Genomic DNA, 18,933 nt, shown 5'->3' with positions numbered 1-18,933 from the left:
CCCTTTTCAATTCTAAATCAGTTGAGAAATAGTCAATAGAAATGGGCATTCGTTTATCAGCTCGGTTATTGGTAAACTGGATTGAAAAACATTTGTTAGCTTGTGGCCACCATCAGACTTGCTGTTACTCCCTCACTTGAGTTTATCTGCCAGCACTGCAGGCACTCGGAAGCAGAGGTGGTAGTGCTGGGCCATGTGTGCTCCATTCCTTCTTCCAGTCTTGCTATTCGGGTATTTCCCCAGTCAGGGAAGTGAGATAAGTTTGAAGAAGGGTAGAAAATATATTTCCAGTATTTTTCAGTCCTTGGGAATAAAATATGCTTTTCCTCATGAAAACATGGAGACAGGGAAATAGGATTCCCTCAACAATTTATAACCGCCTAGAATCTTCTGATTGTTCCTGTTGCCCCCTGATTGCTCCTGTTGTCCCCTGATTGCTCCTGTTGCCTCCAGGACAAAATCCAGACTCCAGACAGGACAAAATCCAGACTCCTTCCTCTGTTATTCAGACCCTCTGGGGTCTGACATCTCCCTCCCTTTCCATCTCTGGCGCTATACCTGGCCAACTCGATTAATCTCGTTAGTTCTTAAAGGTCCTTGACCCACTTCTCCTTTGGATTGCTTTTGGTATTTCCCCAGCTCTTACCCTTCTCTCAGTATCCCAAGTCCTTTCCATTCTTCAGGTCTGAGTGCAAGTCTCAGTTCAGATATATATCAGAGTTCAGATATATATCAGTACAGATATATATCAGAGTTTCCCCAAACCAGTGTACCTGTGTGTCCCCTCTGAACTTCCATAGCCCTGTTGTATTGCAGCCAGGGAAACGGAGACCCACAGAGAAGTGACTTGTCTAAGGTCATTCACAGATGTGTGTTATAATCTCAGGCCTGATTCGCAGTCTTGTATGTTTGCCTCTAAAACAGGCTACTTTTCTCGTCATTAATTGTGGTTTTTAGGTATGTGTGACTTGTTTTCCTCAACAAAAGTTAAGATATGTATATGTATATATACCAAGAATAAATGGATAGAGCTCTTCTCCTTGAAAATACGACCTGTATAAGGTATCTTATAACTCCCATTGTTATATAACAGTAGGTAATATATCCATTTTATAATTGAATGAAAGTTCAAAAAGTTAAGTAACTTGTCCAAGGCACAAAACTAGTGAGCACCATTGTTGGGATTTGACTCCAGGTTCACCTGACTGTAAAACCGACTTTTCTCTCCATAGCTGTGTGTCTTTTATGGTTTGCTAAGGAAGATCAGAAATGGACATGGGGAGATTTCAGTGTCAGAGAAATTGGTTTTTATTTGTAGGAAATGGTCCCTCTTCTATAGAATTTCAGTTTGCATACTCCATGGTATCCTTTCAAGGACTAAAATGTCTTCAACTTTTTCCTTTGTTTGTGTTTGCATTTGAGAGGCAACAAGCAGATTATTGAACGTGTCTGTTCTAAACAGGTGATAGGTAGAGTCTAGCAAATTTTCCTTTTCAAGGATGATATTAATAGTGATCAGTATTCATTTATTGCTTAAGAGATAAAAGCCTAAAATTCTTAAATAGGAGAAGTTTCAATTGAAACTAGTATTTATTCTTTTCCCTCCAAATTATTATTATTATTTTTTTTAGAGATGGGGTCTCCCCAATAGCTGGGATTACAGATATATATCACCAAACCTGGCTTAATTCTCTAAATTATTTTTGAGTATGAGTTTAGTTCATTCCTTTATTGTGTAAAACTTAAGCAAGAAAGAAAGCTCCTTCAGGAAGCCAAGTTAGGCTCTGTCATTTTCCTGACTCTGAAATTAAAATTTCATTTGGTATAGCTCATATGCTTATACTATTTTTAAAATTATAGTGCCTTATTCCAGAGAGGATTGGAGCCACTTGCCTAAGAAGACATACACAGATGTACGTTTATGTGTATACATAAAAACATATACACATACCTATGCATACATAGCTGTACATGGCTGGTATAGCTGGAGGAGGGGATCAGAAAGGCAGGGGTCAGGTCATGTAGGGTCATGAAATGTTAATAAAGGCTTTGGGAATATTTTGTTCCCAAAATTGTTCATTATATTGAATATAATGTTTTGGCCTTAGAAAAGCAACATGCCAGTTTCTCAGAGAAGCTAAGTTTTTACCATTTGAGAAAGAAATTTCTTATTAGGGAACTGTTATAGTTCATTTTATGTTGCTATAACAGAATACACAGACTAGATAATGTATAATGAACAGAAATTTATTTGGCTTACCATTCTGGAGACTGGGAAGTCCAACAGTATGGCACTGGAATCTGGGGAGGACCTGTGTGCAGCTCCTCATCCTGTGGCCAAAGGCAGAGAGAGGAGCAAGAGAGGATGAAATGTTAACGAGAGAGGGCTACTCTCAAGAGAATCCACTCCTGTGATAACAATATTCATCCATTCATGAGTCCAGAGCCACCTGACCTGATCTCCTCTTATTAGACCCCAACCCCTGACACTGCTGCATTGGAGATGAGGTTTCCAACACAGGAATTTTGGGGGACAAATTCAGATTATAGCAAGAACTGTTATGCAGTAGATACTGTGCTCAACAAGTTTTTGCATCTAATGCTTCTAAATGCCGGTGAATTTCATTTTTTTCTTCCTGAAATAGCCTTTAGTAAAAAGTCAGCTTCGTGGCATTAAGGCACAGCCGAGTGAGCAGGAAAGATGATCCATTTCAGTTGTGTATGAAGCCTTCTGATTCTTTTACTCTATATCCAGGGAGTGAGTATCTGAGGAGTAGGTCTGTGGCCAGCTCTTTAGGTTGCCCTTTCTCACATAGGGAGCCAAGCATTTTGACTGAGCTGAAGGTTGCTTCTTTTTTTTTTTGAGACAGGGTCTCGCTCTGTCGCCCAGGCTGGAGTGCAGTGGTGTGATCTCGGCTCACTGCAATCTCCACCTCCTGGGTTCAGGCAGTTCTGCTTCAGCCTCCCGAGTAGCTGGGACACCACACCCAGTTTATTTTTTGTATTTTTAGTAGAGACGGGGTTTTGCTATGTTGGCCAGGCTGGTCTCGAACTCCTGTCCTCAAGTGATTTGCTTGCCTGGCCTCTTAAAGTGCTGGGATTACAGGCATGAGCCATGGTGCCCAGCCTGAATGTTGCTTTTAAAAGCTAGGGTCTTGAGTTTTGGTGTTCATGTTGTTGGTGAGGGCAGAGGATAAGCTTTGGAATTTCCACACATATGAGAATGGTTCATATTCTTGCTTGCAAGTCAAGAAATTAGTCAGTGTGCTGGCCCAAGTGGAGGTCTGTCTACCTGGATCTCTGGTCCTCAGACTTTGCTGTGCCTAGGGAACTACCTGGACAGCTTGTTAGAAAAGTGGATTCCCCAGAGAGAATGATTAGGTCTGGGGTGGAACCCAGAAACTTGCAGTTCAAAATTCTCCCAGGTAATTACAGTGTGGCTGATTCTTAGATTATCCTTTGAGAAACATGTTTCCCAGGTGAAAGATCACAGGAAAAGTGGAGCCTGTGTAAGTTTTTATATGTAACATCTGCTAGGAATGAAAAAGCAAAAAGAGGAAAAGAAGTGGTTGGTGTGATCAGCCCCAATTTCAGTTTTTCATCCCCGTTTGTTTGGTTTGTCAACCCAGAGCAGATTTTTCTCCCGAATCCAGCATTTTACCTTTTTTCGCTTTCATCTGTGATGATTGCTTCTGCAAAGTGTTAAACCCCAGGCCTTCTGATTATATAACCATTTGAGCTGCCTGATTGCCGCTGAGTCAGCTGATAACTGTGTGGTGCAGGAAGAGTAGTAGAACTCAACTACCTTTCCTCCTCACAAGAGCTGGTGGCTCTTTCTCATTTATTTGAAGGTCAATCAGCTATCTGTTTAGAGAGATCTTTATTGAGGCTAATTTCAGGTTCAAGAGATTACATTAATGGGATTCTTTCTGTTGGGAGACTTGTTTTTACATTGTGACCATTTATTAGAATAAAGAAGACATAACGGTGTGTATGAGTCCTCAGTAGAGACCCTGAGCTTGGAACCCATTGGACTTCATGTTAACCAGGGAAGAAATCTAAATGGTAGTGTCAGAGACCCACCTTGGAAGCTTTGCACTAAGTCTTTATTTCTGGGGTTTTTGTTTTTTTTTTAAGAGCATCAGAAGTGCTTACTCTGTGGCCTGGTGCATAGTAGACCTTTACCAAATCTGTAAGGAAAGAGTTACTAAATAATAATGCTTGATAAATGCCTACTCATTTATCCAGTATATTTTTATTGCCTCTTCTGTGTCTTGCTTTATGAGTTTTTTTATAGGGAAAGGAAGCAAAGTGTCACAGAAGTATCTATGAGACTAGTCATTGAGGTACTTTTATGAGTTTGAGGTGCTTTTCACAAGAAGCAACCTTGACAAGTGTTCAAGAAACAGGCAAAGATATAAACAAATGAAAAACCTGATATAACTGCATACAGAGTAGCTGAAAGGATTTAGAAGGTAAAGAGTATGTCATTTCTGGTCTGGGGAGTCCCTTGGAAGAGATGAGTATTGATCTAGTTATTAAAGAAATTAATAGATGAGAAAAGACTTAAAGCAAAAAGACCAAAAGACATTTAAACAAATGTTCTTTTTAGGGGCTTCCAGATTTTAAGATGGTACACGCAGCCTGCTTTCATTTTCACCTCTTATCCAAATCTTACTGAAATGATAGGAAGAACAGAGGGGAAGAAATATTTCACAGATGAGAGCTATTACTGAATTTCTGGACAAAGAAGTCCAGTGGTATCATACTGGTGGATAAATGGTGTGGAGGGAGTCCTAGCTAGAGCTCAGGCAGGCGCTGTGTTTGCAGCAAAGATAGAGGTGTTTCCTCCTTGCAATGGAGCAGGCAGCTCTGGAGGAGGGATTGGAGGCAGGCCAGAAGCGGAGGTGGCTGATTAAGGGACTGTCTGCAGAATGGCTGTGTGGTTTGTCAGCTCCAGGATGAACTCAGGCAATTACTCTAAGAATATTGGGCAGTTTGCCCTGGGGAAGGGGCTAGGGCTCCATATAAGGAATCACACCCACAGGAAGGGGGCACAGGGCACTAACTTCTCTGCCCTTCCCTGCCCATACCCTAAAAAGTGGAGGGAGGGACAGCCACTTGACAAGTCTTGCCATGTGTACAGTGTCCTAGGCCAGGCTTCCTATTCAGGGGCGAGGCTTGTAGAGAAAGCAGTTTACTTGGCAGCAGAGGAGAGCCTCACCAGGCACCTGTATTACCAGCCTAGTTGATTTTCAATAGGAAATCAGTCTACTGAAGAGCACAAGACCGTAGAGGAAAACGAGCAGCATAAAGCAGGAAAAGGAAGAAAGAAAAGAACAACTGTCATCAGAAGAAATAATTCAAGGAAAAGAATGAACACATTTTAAATTAGCATCCTCAGATTGAGGATATTTTGTCTGCAACACAAGAATGGGTCATGACAGAGGAGCAATCAGAAAAGCAAAGAATTAATGAAAATTTAAAGTGTGGTTGCCTCCACTAAGAGAGTTCAACGAAAATACTGAGTAGGGACAGCAATAGGAGAGGTATATGAGATCTGAATTCATCAACTTTCCTATCAGGATGTCAGTAGCCATTGCTTACTGTTGATAAATAATGAACTAGAAGCATGAGCGTATTTGGGGTTAGAGAGGCATCAGTCAAAAGTGATCCTCTCTGGGGATTTGGTGTACTGAGGATGGGTTATACTTTTTATTTGAAACTCTTCTATACTTCCTGAATTTTTATTTTCAGTTGCTTTTATTACTTTTAATAGGACTACTTGGTAAAACTCTGCTTTTTCATCTTAAGAGGAAGTAATCTTTTTGTTTCCTTTTTACTAGGACAATATCACAAACCTCTCTAATCTCCGTTTTGAAGGTGTTGATGATACGGTTAAAGGGACTGACAGGGCAGATTTAGTTCACAGTTTATCTACAGCAGATTATATCTGTACCAAAATAATTAGGGTCTTTTTATATTTTTTCTTTTAACTAGTATCTTTAAAAAATCAATACCAACTCAGTTTTCTATGTAGACTCAGTTAATACGGGTATTATGGAAAAGCTGAATCAAGTGTGCAAATGAGCTTTTTCAAGGTGATATCCATGTTTTCAGTATTGTACTCCTGGGAAGAAGATCAAAGCCTATAGGAAGGTCAGTGCTGGAAGCTTCTCTGAAGCGTTGTTGCTGGAGTGGAGTAGTGGTTCCTGGACTGGACTTCTGAGACTCTACGTGTCTTTGGAGGCAGTCATTGGGATCATGAGCTATTTTCGGTGGCTGTAGTAGTAACGCATTCTTTCCGTAAGGCTCTGATGGATATTTTATAAGGTTTTAATTTTAAAATGAGAAGATGAATCATTTTGAATTAATGCATCTTAGTAGATAAGAGCTTTCAATACCTGGAGTCCACGGGGACAGAGCCATAAAAGATTCATAGTAGTACGATGTCGTGACATGTACCCATATCTTTCCTCGTACTCAGATTCAGCACTCACTTCCTAACTCTCAGTTCTAGCAAAGAAACCTGGAGGTTAGAAACTGGAGATATGCTTGAAGAGAAAGTTTGAGAAATCCTAGTGCTTTCATATGATAATGAAATTTCCTATTTGGAAAGCAAAAAAAACAAACAAACAAAAAAAAAACACGTTTTTACTAGGACAGACTACAGAAAGTAAAGATGCACAAAATGTTCTTGGCTGATGAAGCCATGTGGAAGACAGGATAAAAGCTTTGATGGTTATAAGTAATAGTTGTCCTACATGTATGATATAACTGATTGGGAGTTTCTTGCATGTCATAAATGCATAGTAGGTACTTTCTTTAAAGTGGAGATATGTTTGATTGTAAAATCAAGTTTTAATAAAAAATAGTTACTTTGACTCTCAAAAATGTTATTTCTTCCTTTTTTTCCTTGCAAGTTAGTTTGTTCTAACTCTGAAAGCTATTAATAAAAAAGAGGATTATAGAAATAAGATTGCTTTGATTCAAGCTCCTGTGCCATTAATTGGTGGGAGTATTAGGCCTTTGTGTTATTCAGAACTCTCTTGGTTACAAGTAACATAAACCCAATCAAATTAGCTTAAGTTAGAAAAAAATGATGATGAGGTTCACTGGCTTAAGGAATCAGAACCAGGAAGTTTAGTTGAGACCAAGGCAGTTTGTCTTCAGTGACCCCCTGCGCCTGTCTGGGTGCCACTCCATTCTTTGCAAATGCATTCCTCTCAAGGCTGGAATCATGGCTGCCCATAGCTGTGGGCTTACAGCTTAACAACTTCATGACCTAGGAAGAAAGATTCATTTTCCTACCCACTCCTGCCAATATATATATATATTTTAAAGGAAGGACTCCCAGATTAGTCTGGCTGGGTCATGTGTCCATCCTGGACCAATCACCATGGTAAAAAGAATAGGGTACGATAGCCCAGTCTGACCTTCTGCCAGAGCTCTTTTATAGTCTAGGAATCAGTATTGGTTGTCAGAAAAAAAGATGCCAAACACAGTATCCACTTCAGCCGTGGAATAGATGTATGTCAAGATAAATTATTTTTTAAAGTTTATATATGTATATATACTTATATTATAAACTTATTTTAATAAATATTTATGTATGTGTGTGTGTGCGCACGCGTGCACGCATGTTTCCTGAACCAGTTGCAAACAAGTTACGTATGTCAGGCCTTTTTGTCCCTAAATACATCAGTGTGTCTTTCCTAAGTTCTTATTCTTCTGTAACCATTGTCTAGTTATTCTTTTTGTTCCATTATAACTAATAAGTAATCTGCAGGGAGACATTTTAAGATCATGCAAATATCCTGCTTCTCTTCACATCATTCTCCCAAGATTTAGCATCCCTTGATGATTCTGCACCATGCCCATCTTTTTCTACGTTGGTTACAAAATGGGTTTTTTTTGTTAGTTATTTTGTTTTTTTTGAGACAGGGTCTTGCTCTGTCACCCAGGCTGGTGTGCAGTGGCACAATCATGACTGACTACAGCCTCAACCATCTGGGCTCAATCATTCCTCCCATCTCAGCCTCCCAAGTACCTGGGACTACAGGCATGCACCATCATGTGTGGCTGATTTTTTTTTCCCGATTTTTTTGTAGAGATGGGGTTTCACTATGCTGCCAGACTGGTCTCAAACTTCTGACCTCAAGCCATCCTCCTGCCCCAGCCTACCAAAGTGCTGATATTACAGGCGTGAGCCACTGCACCCAGCCTCAAAATTATTTTCTAACTACCACTTCCTTTACAGTTACCATTTGTATTTTGTAGTAAACAAGAGCTCCCCCTTATCCCTTATTCATTATTTATGTGTGTCTCATTGGTATAGATTCCTATTGTTTTCAGTGACTTATAATTCTTTACTCAATTACTTTGGTGTTCAGATGGTCTCAGTTTTGGGCAACGAAAGCTCTTCAAGCTAACTTATTTGTCATTTTGACATGCCATGTTTATTTTTCTAAACACCCTCTTACTTTCTGACATAGCAGGATGTTTCGGGCTCATCGTCTGTCTTCCCTGCTTTAGCTTTGGAATCAGCCATTTCTGTGAGGAGCTTCAGTGTTAAACACCAAGATCTGAGTGTTAGGTGTACTCATTGCTGATGGGGCATCTTTGCTCTTAGGCCCTTTCTGTTGTCAAAACTAGGGGGAAAATACATACAAACACGCACATATGAATATATGTATACACGTATATACATATATCCACACACATATTATATGTGTATATATACACATGCACATATACATGCTTGTGTTCATACATGTTATAGAAGTCATGAGTTCAACTGATGATGCCTGCAGTTGAGATTCATCTGACAGTATCTCCCTTGCCTTATAGCATTTCATATTTGCCAGTTCCCAACATCAATACGTTTACTCATTTGCTTAATCCTGTACCACATCTGAAATGATTTCAGAGTCACTTCACCATTTAACTACCAAGAAAAAAAATTTCAGAATTGGTTTGCTGTACTTTCCCCTTCCCCCAGAAGTGGAGAATATGTAGTCAAATGCTGTGTTCATCAATTAATGGAAGGGGTTTTATTCTCTGTGAGGTGCAGTTATACTACTTGTTTTAAACATACATGGATTCACTTGTTTCAGCTTGTTTTCATCTTTAGTTTTTTATGTTTTAATATGTAGAACTTTAACAGATTTCCTAAAGACAGATCTGTGTACAGAGGTATACTCAGAGAAGTGTCACTCCCTCCTGTATCCCTGCTACTGTTCTCTCCCCTACCCCTTGCAGGTAGATAGACATTGTGGGGTTTTTTGTTTACCCTTTCTCTGTTTCTTTTTGTATTAATTAATAGATGTGTACATGCTTTTTTATTTTCCCTTTATTCTTACACAAAAGGTAACATATTATACTCTTTTAACACTGCCTTTTTCACTTAAATATCTTTAGAAATCATTGCCTATCAGTTTGTAGAATTTTTTTTTAATTATTATTATACTTTAAGTTTTAGGGTACATGTGCAGAACATGCAGGTTAGTTACATATGTATACAAGTGCCATGTTGGTGTGCTGCACCCATTAACTCGTCATTTAACATTAGTTATATCTCCTAATGCTATCCCTCCCCACTCCCCCGACCCCACAACAGGCCCCGGTGTGTGATGTTCCCCTTCCTGTGTCCATGTGTTCTCATTGTTCAATTCCCACCTATGAGTGAGAACATGCGGTGTTTGGTTTTTTGTCCTTGTGATAGTTTGCTGAGAATGATGGTTTCCAGCTTCATCCATGTCCCTACAAAGAACATGAACTCATCCTTTTTTATGGCTGCATAGTATTCCATGGTGTATATGTGCCACATTTTCTTAATCCAGTCTATCATTGTTGGACATTTGGGTTGGTTCCAAGTCTTTGCTATTGTGAATAGTGCCGCAGTAACATACGTGTGCATGTGTCTTTATAGCAGCATGATTTATAATCCTTTGGGTGTATACCCAGTAATGGGATTGCTGGGTCAAATGGTATTTCTAGTTCTAGATCCCTGAGGAATCGCCACACTGACTTCCACAATGGTTGAACTAGTTTACAGTCCCACCAACAGTGTAAAAGTGTTCCTATTTCTCCACATCCTCTCCAGCACCTGTTGTTTCCTGACTTTTTAATGATCGCCATTCTAACTGGTGTGAGATGGTATCCCATTGTGGTTTTGATTTGCATTTCTCTGATGGCCAGTGATGATGAGCATTTTTTCATGTGTCTTTTGGCTGCATAAATGTCTTCTTTCGAGAAATGTCTGTTCATATCCTTCACCCACTTTTTGATGGGGTTGTTTTTTTCTTATAAATTTGTTTTGAGCTCATTGTTGATTCTGGATATTAGTAGCCCTTTGTCAGATGAGTAGATTGCAAGAATTTTCTCCCATTCTGTAGGTTGCCTGTTCACTCTGATGGTAGTTTTTTTGCTGTGCAGAAGCTCTTTAGTTTAATTAGATCCCATTTGTCAATTTTGGCTTTTGTTGCCATTGCTTTTGGTGTTTTAGTCATGAAGTCCTTGCCCATGCCTATGTCCTGAATGATATTGCCTAGATTTTCTTCTAGGGTTTTTATGGTTTTAGGTCTAACATTTAAGTCTTCAATCCATCTTGGATTAATTTTGTATAAGGTGTAAGGAAGGATCCAGTTTCAGCTTTCTACATATGGCTAGCCAGTTTTCCCAGCACCATTTATTAAATAGGGAATTGTTTCCTGCAGTTTGTAGAATTCTTTCTTAGTTGTTTTTATAGCTGTCTAGTATTACACTGTATATATCCTAATTTATTCAATCATTTATGTTTAGATAGGTAGTTTTCATTATTTTACAATTACCAAAAAATGTTGTAATAAATAACCTCATGAATATGTTTTTATATCGTGTGATATATCTTTAGATTACATTCCTGTAAGTATATTGCTGAGTCAAAGATTATTTGCATATGTAGTTTTATTAGATCCTATTTATCCACTTGGTTTTTTTTGTTTGTTTGTTTGTTTGCTTGTTTGTTTGTTTTTGAGACAGGGTCTGACTCTGATAGTCAGGTTGGAGTGCAGTGGCATGATCTCTGCTCACTGGGACCTCTGCCTTCCAGGCTCAAACAATTCTCCCACCTCAGCCTCCCAAGTAGCGGGGACCACAGGCCTGCGCCACCATGCCCGGCTAATTTTTGTATTTTTTTGTAGAGACGGGGTTTCGCCATATTGCCCAGGCTGGTCTCGAACTCCTGAGCTCAAGCGATCTGCCTGCCTGGGCCTCCCAAAGTGCTGGGATTACAGTCATGATCCACCACACCTGGCCTATCCATTATTTTTGAAGAACCTGGAACTTCAAGGAGCAAACAAACATTCATGGGCCAAATCATCTATAGGTATAGCAGTTTGGGGATTAAAATGTCTTCAATTGATAAAACTCTCAAGCATAAGGTTTTTAAAACTTTTTCCAAAGAGCAGAAAGATGTACCTTATCTGGTCTTCTTAGAGGATGAATTCAGATGATATTTTCTTAATATCCTATTTGAAGATCCCACTTGTAAGCTTTCAGGGAATCTTTTCTTCCTGAAACTTGCCTTTATCAGAAGAGCTCCAGAAAGAATTTTTGGAACTTAAAATGGCTTGTCTTGCCAAAGGTAACCTCCAAAAAATCACTTTGAAGATTTCCCAAGTAGAGTATCTTCTTCTTTACCTGCCAATAAGGGAGCACGTTTCTGCCGGTATTTTCCTATTTTACTGACAAATATTTGAGAAAGTATTTCCAGGCTATCTGACCCCCAGCTTCTGTCTGGGAAAATCTAGTAGCGCCTCAGGCTTGACTTGGAAAGTGCTTCACCATGACTCCTCCCTCCTTTCAACATTTAACATGTTGCTCAAAATGCACACAAGTCTCCTAGTAAAGTGTCATATTTTGAGGAAGTTCTATTCCTTAGTTATGATTTGGGCTTGGTTTAACTTTGAGTATGATGTTCCTATGATGTTCCACAGTGAAGCACTTGATTCTAGCATGTGGGCACGTGCGCACGCACACACACATATACACACAATAAATATTTAAAATGAAGGTTAAACATATACAGACAGTGTTCTAATATAATGAAGTTACGTTTAGTAAGTAGATGAAATTGATTTCAAATGCTGGAAAGAAAGATTTAAGATTCTACAGAAGATTCAGAGGCCACTGAGCATGTGATTATTAGGGTGACTTTTGGGATTTTGTAAGCTTTCTTTAAATTTGTGTCAAAGAAACCTTTTTCTAAGACAGCTATAAAAAACTATCAACATCTATGAATTTGTGAATTTTATATATTTGGGTCATTGGAATGTTGCTGATTTTTTAAACCATTATTTTGAGATTCAAATAACATTAAAGGATATTTGAAGTTTTTACATTTACTAAAAGGGAGACTGGGATTTTAGAAAAAAAGAGGCAAAATACATGACTTGGTGTGAAAAAGTAATACCCTGTGACTCAGCTGACCTGAGCGTAAGCCTCTGCCCTGCTGCTGACTTTGGGGCATTTGCTGCTTTTAAATCTCAGTTTTCCTCATCTGGAATATGGGGATTATTTGTCCTGGCTCCCTCATGGGATTGGGATGAGACATGGAATTCATAAGTACTTTGTAGAATGTAATTTGCTATGCAGTTTTCTTAATGAGGAGCCACATAACATGAGATAAAGACTCATGTGAAAATTTAGCATCTTTTAAAACTGTTTTACCTGAGTCTCCTCTTCTGAACTGATAAGAAATGGAAGAACTTTTGCTTTTTCCCCTGCTTAAGGGTACAAGTCCCTTGTTAAAAGTCGATAATCCTCAAAAATGGCATGACCCCTAGAGTTTCAGTTCTTTAGGTTGGATCAAAATAGTTTTGTTTTGTTTTTTAACTTTTAAGTTCAGAGGTACAAATGCAGGTTTGTTACATAAGTAAACTTATGTCATGGTGGTTGGTTGTATAGATTATTTCATCCCCCAGGTATTAAGCCTAGTATCCATTAGTTATTTTTCCTGATCCTCTACCTCCTCCCATCCTCCACCCTCCAAAAGGCCCTAGTGTGTGTCATTCCCCTCTATGTGTCCATATATTCTTATCATTTAGCTCCCACTTGTAAGTGAGAACATGCAGTATTTGGTTTTCTGTTCCTGTGTTAGTTTGCAAATAGCTTTCATCATGAACTTTCCTGGTAGGTAGGCAAGCCCGTCTCCAGCCTGGGGAATAGAAGCTGGGCAGAGTTTGTGCTGACCTGGTTAGGGACATATGAAGGGTGACGGGTGTTCAAGAGGGAAGCAGGCAGATTGAGCGATCAGCACTGGCTGGTTCGTGTGCTTGATCACCCTTCTGAGCCAGGTCATCCAGTTTCCTTCTCTTCCCCATACTTTCTACTAACTCTCCTGATGGGAAGTACCAGTGTTGGCTCTTCTTGTCCCCCACATTCTGTCACTTGCCAAGACTTCCTGGTTCTACTCCTGCTGGGCCTTTCAAAGCATTTCCACCCTTGAAAGGCTTCATTCCCTCTTTGCTGGACCTGCTTTCATGGCCCTTTTCACGCAGAATGGAGTCTAAACTTCCTGGTCTAGTGCACCCTTGATTTTTCCTTTGAGCTCCATCACATAGTGCTTCTGTTCACTTGCCCTGTTATCCAGACACAGAGCCAGCTATCTTTTACTAAATGTATCCAAAACACTGTTCTATTCCCCAAGAATGCTATGATGATCAAGAGCACAGACTCCACTCGGGTTCACATCTTGTCTCTGCCATTTACTAACCCTGTTGCCCTGGAAATCTAACTTAACCTCACCATGCCTCAGATTCCTCAAGATAAAATGAGAATAAGAATACCATCTGCTGGCCAGGTGTGGTGGCTCACACCTGTAATCTCAGCACTCTGGAAGGCTGAGGCAGGCAGATCATTTGAGGTCAGGAGTTTTAGACCAGCCTGGCCAACATGATGAAACCCCATCTCTACTAAAAATACCGCAACCAAACAAAAACAATTAGCCGTGCGTGGTGACGGACACCTGTAATCCCAACTACAGGGGAGACTGAGGCAGGAGAAGTAAACGTGGGAGGTAGAGGTTGCAGTGAGCCGAGATCATGCCACTGTACCCCATCCTGGGCAACAGCGCGAGACTCCGTCTTAAAAAAAAAAAAAATTACCATCTGCTTTACAGGGCTGTTGTGAAGAGCAAAGGCAATAATTCATGTAAAAGAATGTGCCTGCATATAGTAATTATTATATAAAGTATTAGCTGCAATCATTAGTTATTGTTATTCCTACTACTGTCTGTCAGAATTATGTTTTTATATATACACATATATGTATCTCTGCTCAAATGCATGTTCTCAAATCTCCCCATTCACAGTTAATCATAGCCGTTCATTAATGCATCCATCTATCCATTGCTTAAAAAGCAGTTTTAAGGCTTGCTTAAATATTAATTGAATACTTACTATGCATAAAGCATAAGACTACTCACTCTGAGGAATACAAAACATAGTCAAGCACATATTGCCCTCTAGGAACTTCGAGTCTGGTAAGAGAGATCAAAGAAGCATAAAATACTCATTTATCCAGGATAGCAAATGTTTATTGAGCAACTGTAGAGGATCCAGGCACTGTATGTAGTTATGTGAATTCTGAGCCTGATATTGTAGTTAACAACTAATTCTGGTGAAAGGTCATTTAAGCAAAGTATAGTTGGAAGTGCTTTGGGAGTGTAGGAAAGAGATTTTACCAGCTAGGAAGGCCGGGAAAGGCCTTTTAGAGAAAATGTTGCCATCTTAGCAGGGCCTTGCAGGGTGGATGGTCTTGGCCCATCTCTACCTCTCTGAGGAAGCATTCATGTACTGCCTTGGGCTGTGGTTGTAGGTGAACTGTAGGATTTTCATAATTGTAAGCTCGTCAAGGGCAGAGGCAGTGTTCTCTTCATTTTTGAGTGCCTAGTGTTCACTCCAGGTCCAGCATGTACTCAATAGAGGATGGTGATGGATTAGGGAGATGTCTCTTCCTAAGAAACTTAAAGGGAGATTGTAATTTGATGATTCTTAGTATCTGTGAAGCAGTTGAACTTCCTAGAGAAGACATTTGTATAAACTGAAAGTGAAGTTTTTGGAGATGTTCATATTATTTCTTACATATTAATTGTAGCTATAATAGTCATGATGGGGTGTAATAAAGTGAATTCTGCATTGATCCATGTAGATATTTCCATGTTTCTGTTTATTTCTTGGAAGAAACTCTTGTAGATTCCCCATTAAAGCTTGCCCTGGTCCTAGAATTCCAGGATGTGATTTCATGACGTTGATCACATGAGAAATCTTAGTTTTAAAAACTGCCCAACAGTTTTAATTCTGAATTTCTCCTTGTAGCAAGGAGCAAGGACCAACCCCAGTGGAGAAAAAGAAGAAAGGAAAAAGGAAAAGTGAAACTACAGTGGAGAGTTTAGAGCTGGATCAGGGCCTGACGAACCCATCTCTGCGGAGTCCTGAGGAGTCCACTGAGTCTACAGACAGCCAGGTACAGCTGTGACCGGGAGGCCTGGTGGAGATTACGGCTGCTGGATGGGATCTGGCTGACACTGATCGTGTTGCTCCTCTACGCCTTTCTCTAGCACACTCCCTAGCCCTGGGCTGGGCTTTTACCGTTTTGGTGGGTGAGCAGGTAGACTGTAGTCTTTTTCCCTGGCCCGATCAGTATACTAATGATATCCCAGTTTTTTAGTGGTATTTGCCTCATTCCTGGAAGGTAGCAGGATATTAGGCTGCAGAGGGAGTTGATGTGGAAAATGAAGTTGTGAGCCAAGCTAGGTAAGGCGTCTTTTGCCATACAGGTAATGCATTTAGTGCTCAGAGTGCCAGGCCAGCCCGTACAGGGATATTTTCATAATCCCAGATGTGGGGAAAGTCAGAAATGTATCCATTATGCCAACAAGTAAGGAAGGTTTGGCCAAACATGGAAACAAGGAGTTGCCCATCTAAACCAGATTCCTAAAAATATACCAAAGTGTGCCCGTGACAGTGTTAGGGATTTTCTGAGTTGAGAACCTCTCTTGAGCATGAAGTCTAATATTTGAAAGTGCTCTGTTTCCTCTGATATTCTTAGCAATTTATCTGAGCCACGCTGCTGCAAGGCTCATTTAGAATAAGGCTGACGTACTATACCTTCCAGGATCATCTGGACCTTCATGGGTTTCTCACTGCTCTTCCCTGTAGGAAAATGACAGCTAGTAATGTCATAGTATTAATAAGCAGCAGTGTCTGGTGTCAGAGCAGACTCCTCACTGCCTATAAACTGGGGCTGGTGGCTGTTAAGTGTCTAGATTGGCAGAGGAGCCAAGCACGTTGAGTTGATGGGATTTGGCAGGGAATTAGGTGTTTGTAGAATGGTGATCTGTATGTGGTGTTGGGGAGAGGTTTTTATGTGGAATCCCTCATATAAAGTAAAACATCATAGAGGTAACTTAGTGAAGAAGTGATAGGAACACAAGAGAGACGCTCAGGAGGTATCTTTTAGAAGAAAAGAGAGGTGGGATTTTGCTTTTGCTTTTGTTTTTTAAGGTTTAAATACTTGAGAGTGAGCTGGCTGATAAATGGTTCCCTGAAGTGATTCTACTGTTGAGATATGATTAGTATGTAGAGATGGACTGTATGCTGCTCTGTTTGTGGAAAGCCACTGGGCTGTTTCGTTGTTGATTATTAAAAGGTACAGCTTCTTAATTAGAGATGAATCCTTAGATCATCACACTCGAGGTGACTTAGGAACCTTGTTTTGTCACACTTAAGATGTCTCCCTGCATTTCAAGAAGTGTTATGAGATTCTCAAAGTAAATCCAAAAAATTGATACTAATTAGTTTTCAAACTACATTTTTAGAAGTACGTGGTAAGGATGGTGAATTTAAGCAAAAACAATAAAACTGTCATCATGTCATAAAATGTGTGCTTCCAGCAAGTGCTGGAAGGGACCCCAAAGATGGTAGAGTTCAGCTCCCATCCTTGTTTTATTGGAGGAGAAGTGGATTCTGAAAGGGGGAAAGTCACTACCGTTGATGAACAGAACACATCTTACTGGACTATGAGACACTACCCCTTCTTTTTAGTGGATCATGGCAATTTGGAGATTGAGCTTTTGTTCTGTCCCCTACTCAGCTAGATCCCATTTTGACTGAATTTAGTCCTTAAAAGAGTTGTATTTAAGAAAGATTTCTTTTGTAAGGCAAGAAAGCACTCCTTGGCATGTTAGTAAATGTAGATGAGGGTATTCTTGTGTAGGCTGTTGTCTTTGACTCAGAGAGCTTCTCTGACGGGTGTGTTTACCCTACAGAAACGACGCTCGGGAAGGCAAGTAAAGCGCAGAAAATACAATGAGGACCTGGACTTCAAAGTGGTGGATGATGATGGGGAAACAATTGCTGTTCTTGGAGCTGGTCGAACATCTGCACTCTCAGCCTCTACACTGGCGTGGCAGGCGGAGGTATGGCCTTTGCATGAGGTTACTGACCTTGGCTGAACAGTCATTTTGACCTAGATGACAGACTTATTTCTTGGCCTTTGCTAAAGCATAAGTCAGATCATTTTAACTGCTGCTTGTGGCCTTCGATTGACTTCCTGTTGCACTGGGAATGACATTCAGACTCCTTAACTGTGCTCAGCAGGACTCTCCACGATCACACTCTCACCTTGTTTTGCCAAATTCTTCATTTTTTTAGATAAACAATTTTTCCCTGTCTCATTACTCTCCAGCCAAAAGACTGGCTGTCTTTTAATGCCTTGAACTAACAGTTCTTCTCTACCCATAGACCTTTGCCTCTGTTGTTCCTTCTGCTTGGGATGCTTTACGTGACTGGTTTATCAGTTTTGCCTAAAATGTTATCTCCTTAGAGAGGTTCTTCCTGATCTTTTATCTAAAGTAGATTCCTGCCCCTCATCCCAATGATGTTCTGTTTCAGCCCCTTGTGTACTTCCTTAAAGCACTTACCACAACACAAATTGCATTTGAATGTGTCTGATCTCTGATTTTGTTTTACTTATCTCTCATTAAAATGTGAAAGTCTTGGCCGGGCATGGTGGCTCACACCTGTAATCCCAGCACTTTTGGGAGTCGAGGCAGGCAGATCACTTGAGGCCAGGAGTTCGAGATCAACATGGGCAACATGGCAAAACCCTGTCTCTACAAAAAAAAAAATTAGCTGGGCATGGTGGTGCAGGCCTGTAATCCCAGCTACTTGGGAGATTGAGGCACAAGAATCACTTGAACCCAGGAAGCAGAGGTTGCAGTGAGACAAGATCGTGTCATTATACTCCAGCCTGGGTGACAGAGCAAGACTGTGTCAAAGAAAAAAAATGTAAAAGTCTTTTGTATAGTAAATCGCTGTTAAGTGGATGAGATCAAATGAACTAGTAATTACTGTTGGAACTCTAATTCAACAAGCATGTATTGCAAGTCTAGAATAATGTGCTGGGTACAGAGGCTACACAGAAGCAGGAGTGGACAGGAAAGGAGTGGTCAGATGTATAGAAGACAAGAACTTAGGAGGAACATTTCCAACATGAACTTTATAAAACCCCAGAGACTGAATGGCACCGCGGGCTGTGATATGACAAACGGATAATCTTGGCTGGATGCTGGGGTATAATTTGAGGGGTGGTGAGAGAGGAGGACTGAGAGGTAGGAGCAGTCACAGTATGAAGGGCCTTGAATATCACCTAAGGTTTTTCGTTTTTATCCTGCAGATTGGACAAGGGATAGGAGGCATTGATGAGCTCAGGCAGAGGAGTAGGACCACTATATTTGCATTTTAGCCGTTTCCATTGGCAGCAGTGTCAAGGAAGAAGATGATAGTATTAGCACTTAATACAGAGGTACTAGAAAGGAGAGAAGGGTTAAATGTTGAAAAAAAGAGGTCTGTGCCAAGGAGCTTATAGAGAAGAAATGAAAAGAGAAGA

At 40.3% G+C, this 18,933-nt stretch overlaps 1 protein-coding gene across 4 annotated transcripts in view; it reads left to right on the top strand.

The window, feature by feature from the left end:
• Positions 1 to 18,933, top strand: part of CHD6 (chromodomain helicase DNA binding protein 6) — a 210,144-nt gene that overhangs the window by 83,382 nt on the left and 107,829 nt on the right. For all 4 annotated transcript variants that reach the window (XM_034947296.3, XM_034947297.3, XM_055104987.2 and 1 more), the window contains 2 exons: positions 15,360 to 15,507; positions 17,312 to 17,461. In XM_034947296.3, the coding sequence (XP_034803187.1) occupies positions 15,360 to 15,507; positions 17,312 to 17,461 (298 nt within the window). The remainder of the gene's footprint in view (positions 1 to 15,359; positions 15,508 to 17,311; positions 17,462 to 18,933) is intronic.

Source organism: Pan paniscus, chromosome 21, assembly GCF_029289425.2.
Source record: "Pan paniscus chromosome 21, NHGRI_mPanPan1-v2.0_pri, whole genome shotgun sequence".
NCBI classification, from domain to species: Eukaryota; Metazoa; Chordata; class Mammalia; order Primates; family Hominidae; genus Pan; species Pan paniscus.
This window is presented reverse-complemented; position numbering and strand designations above follow the sequence as displayed.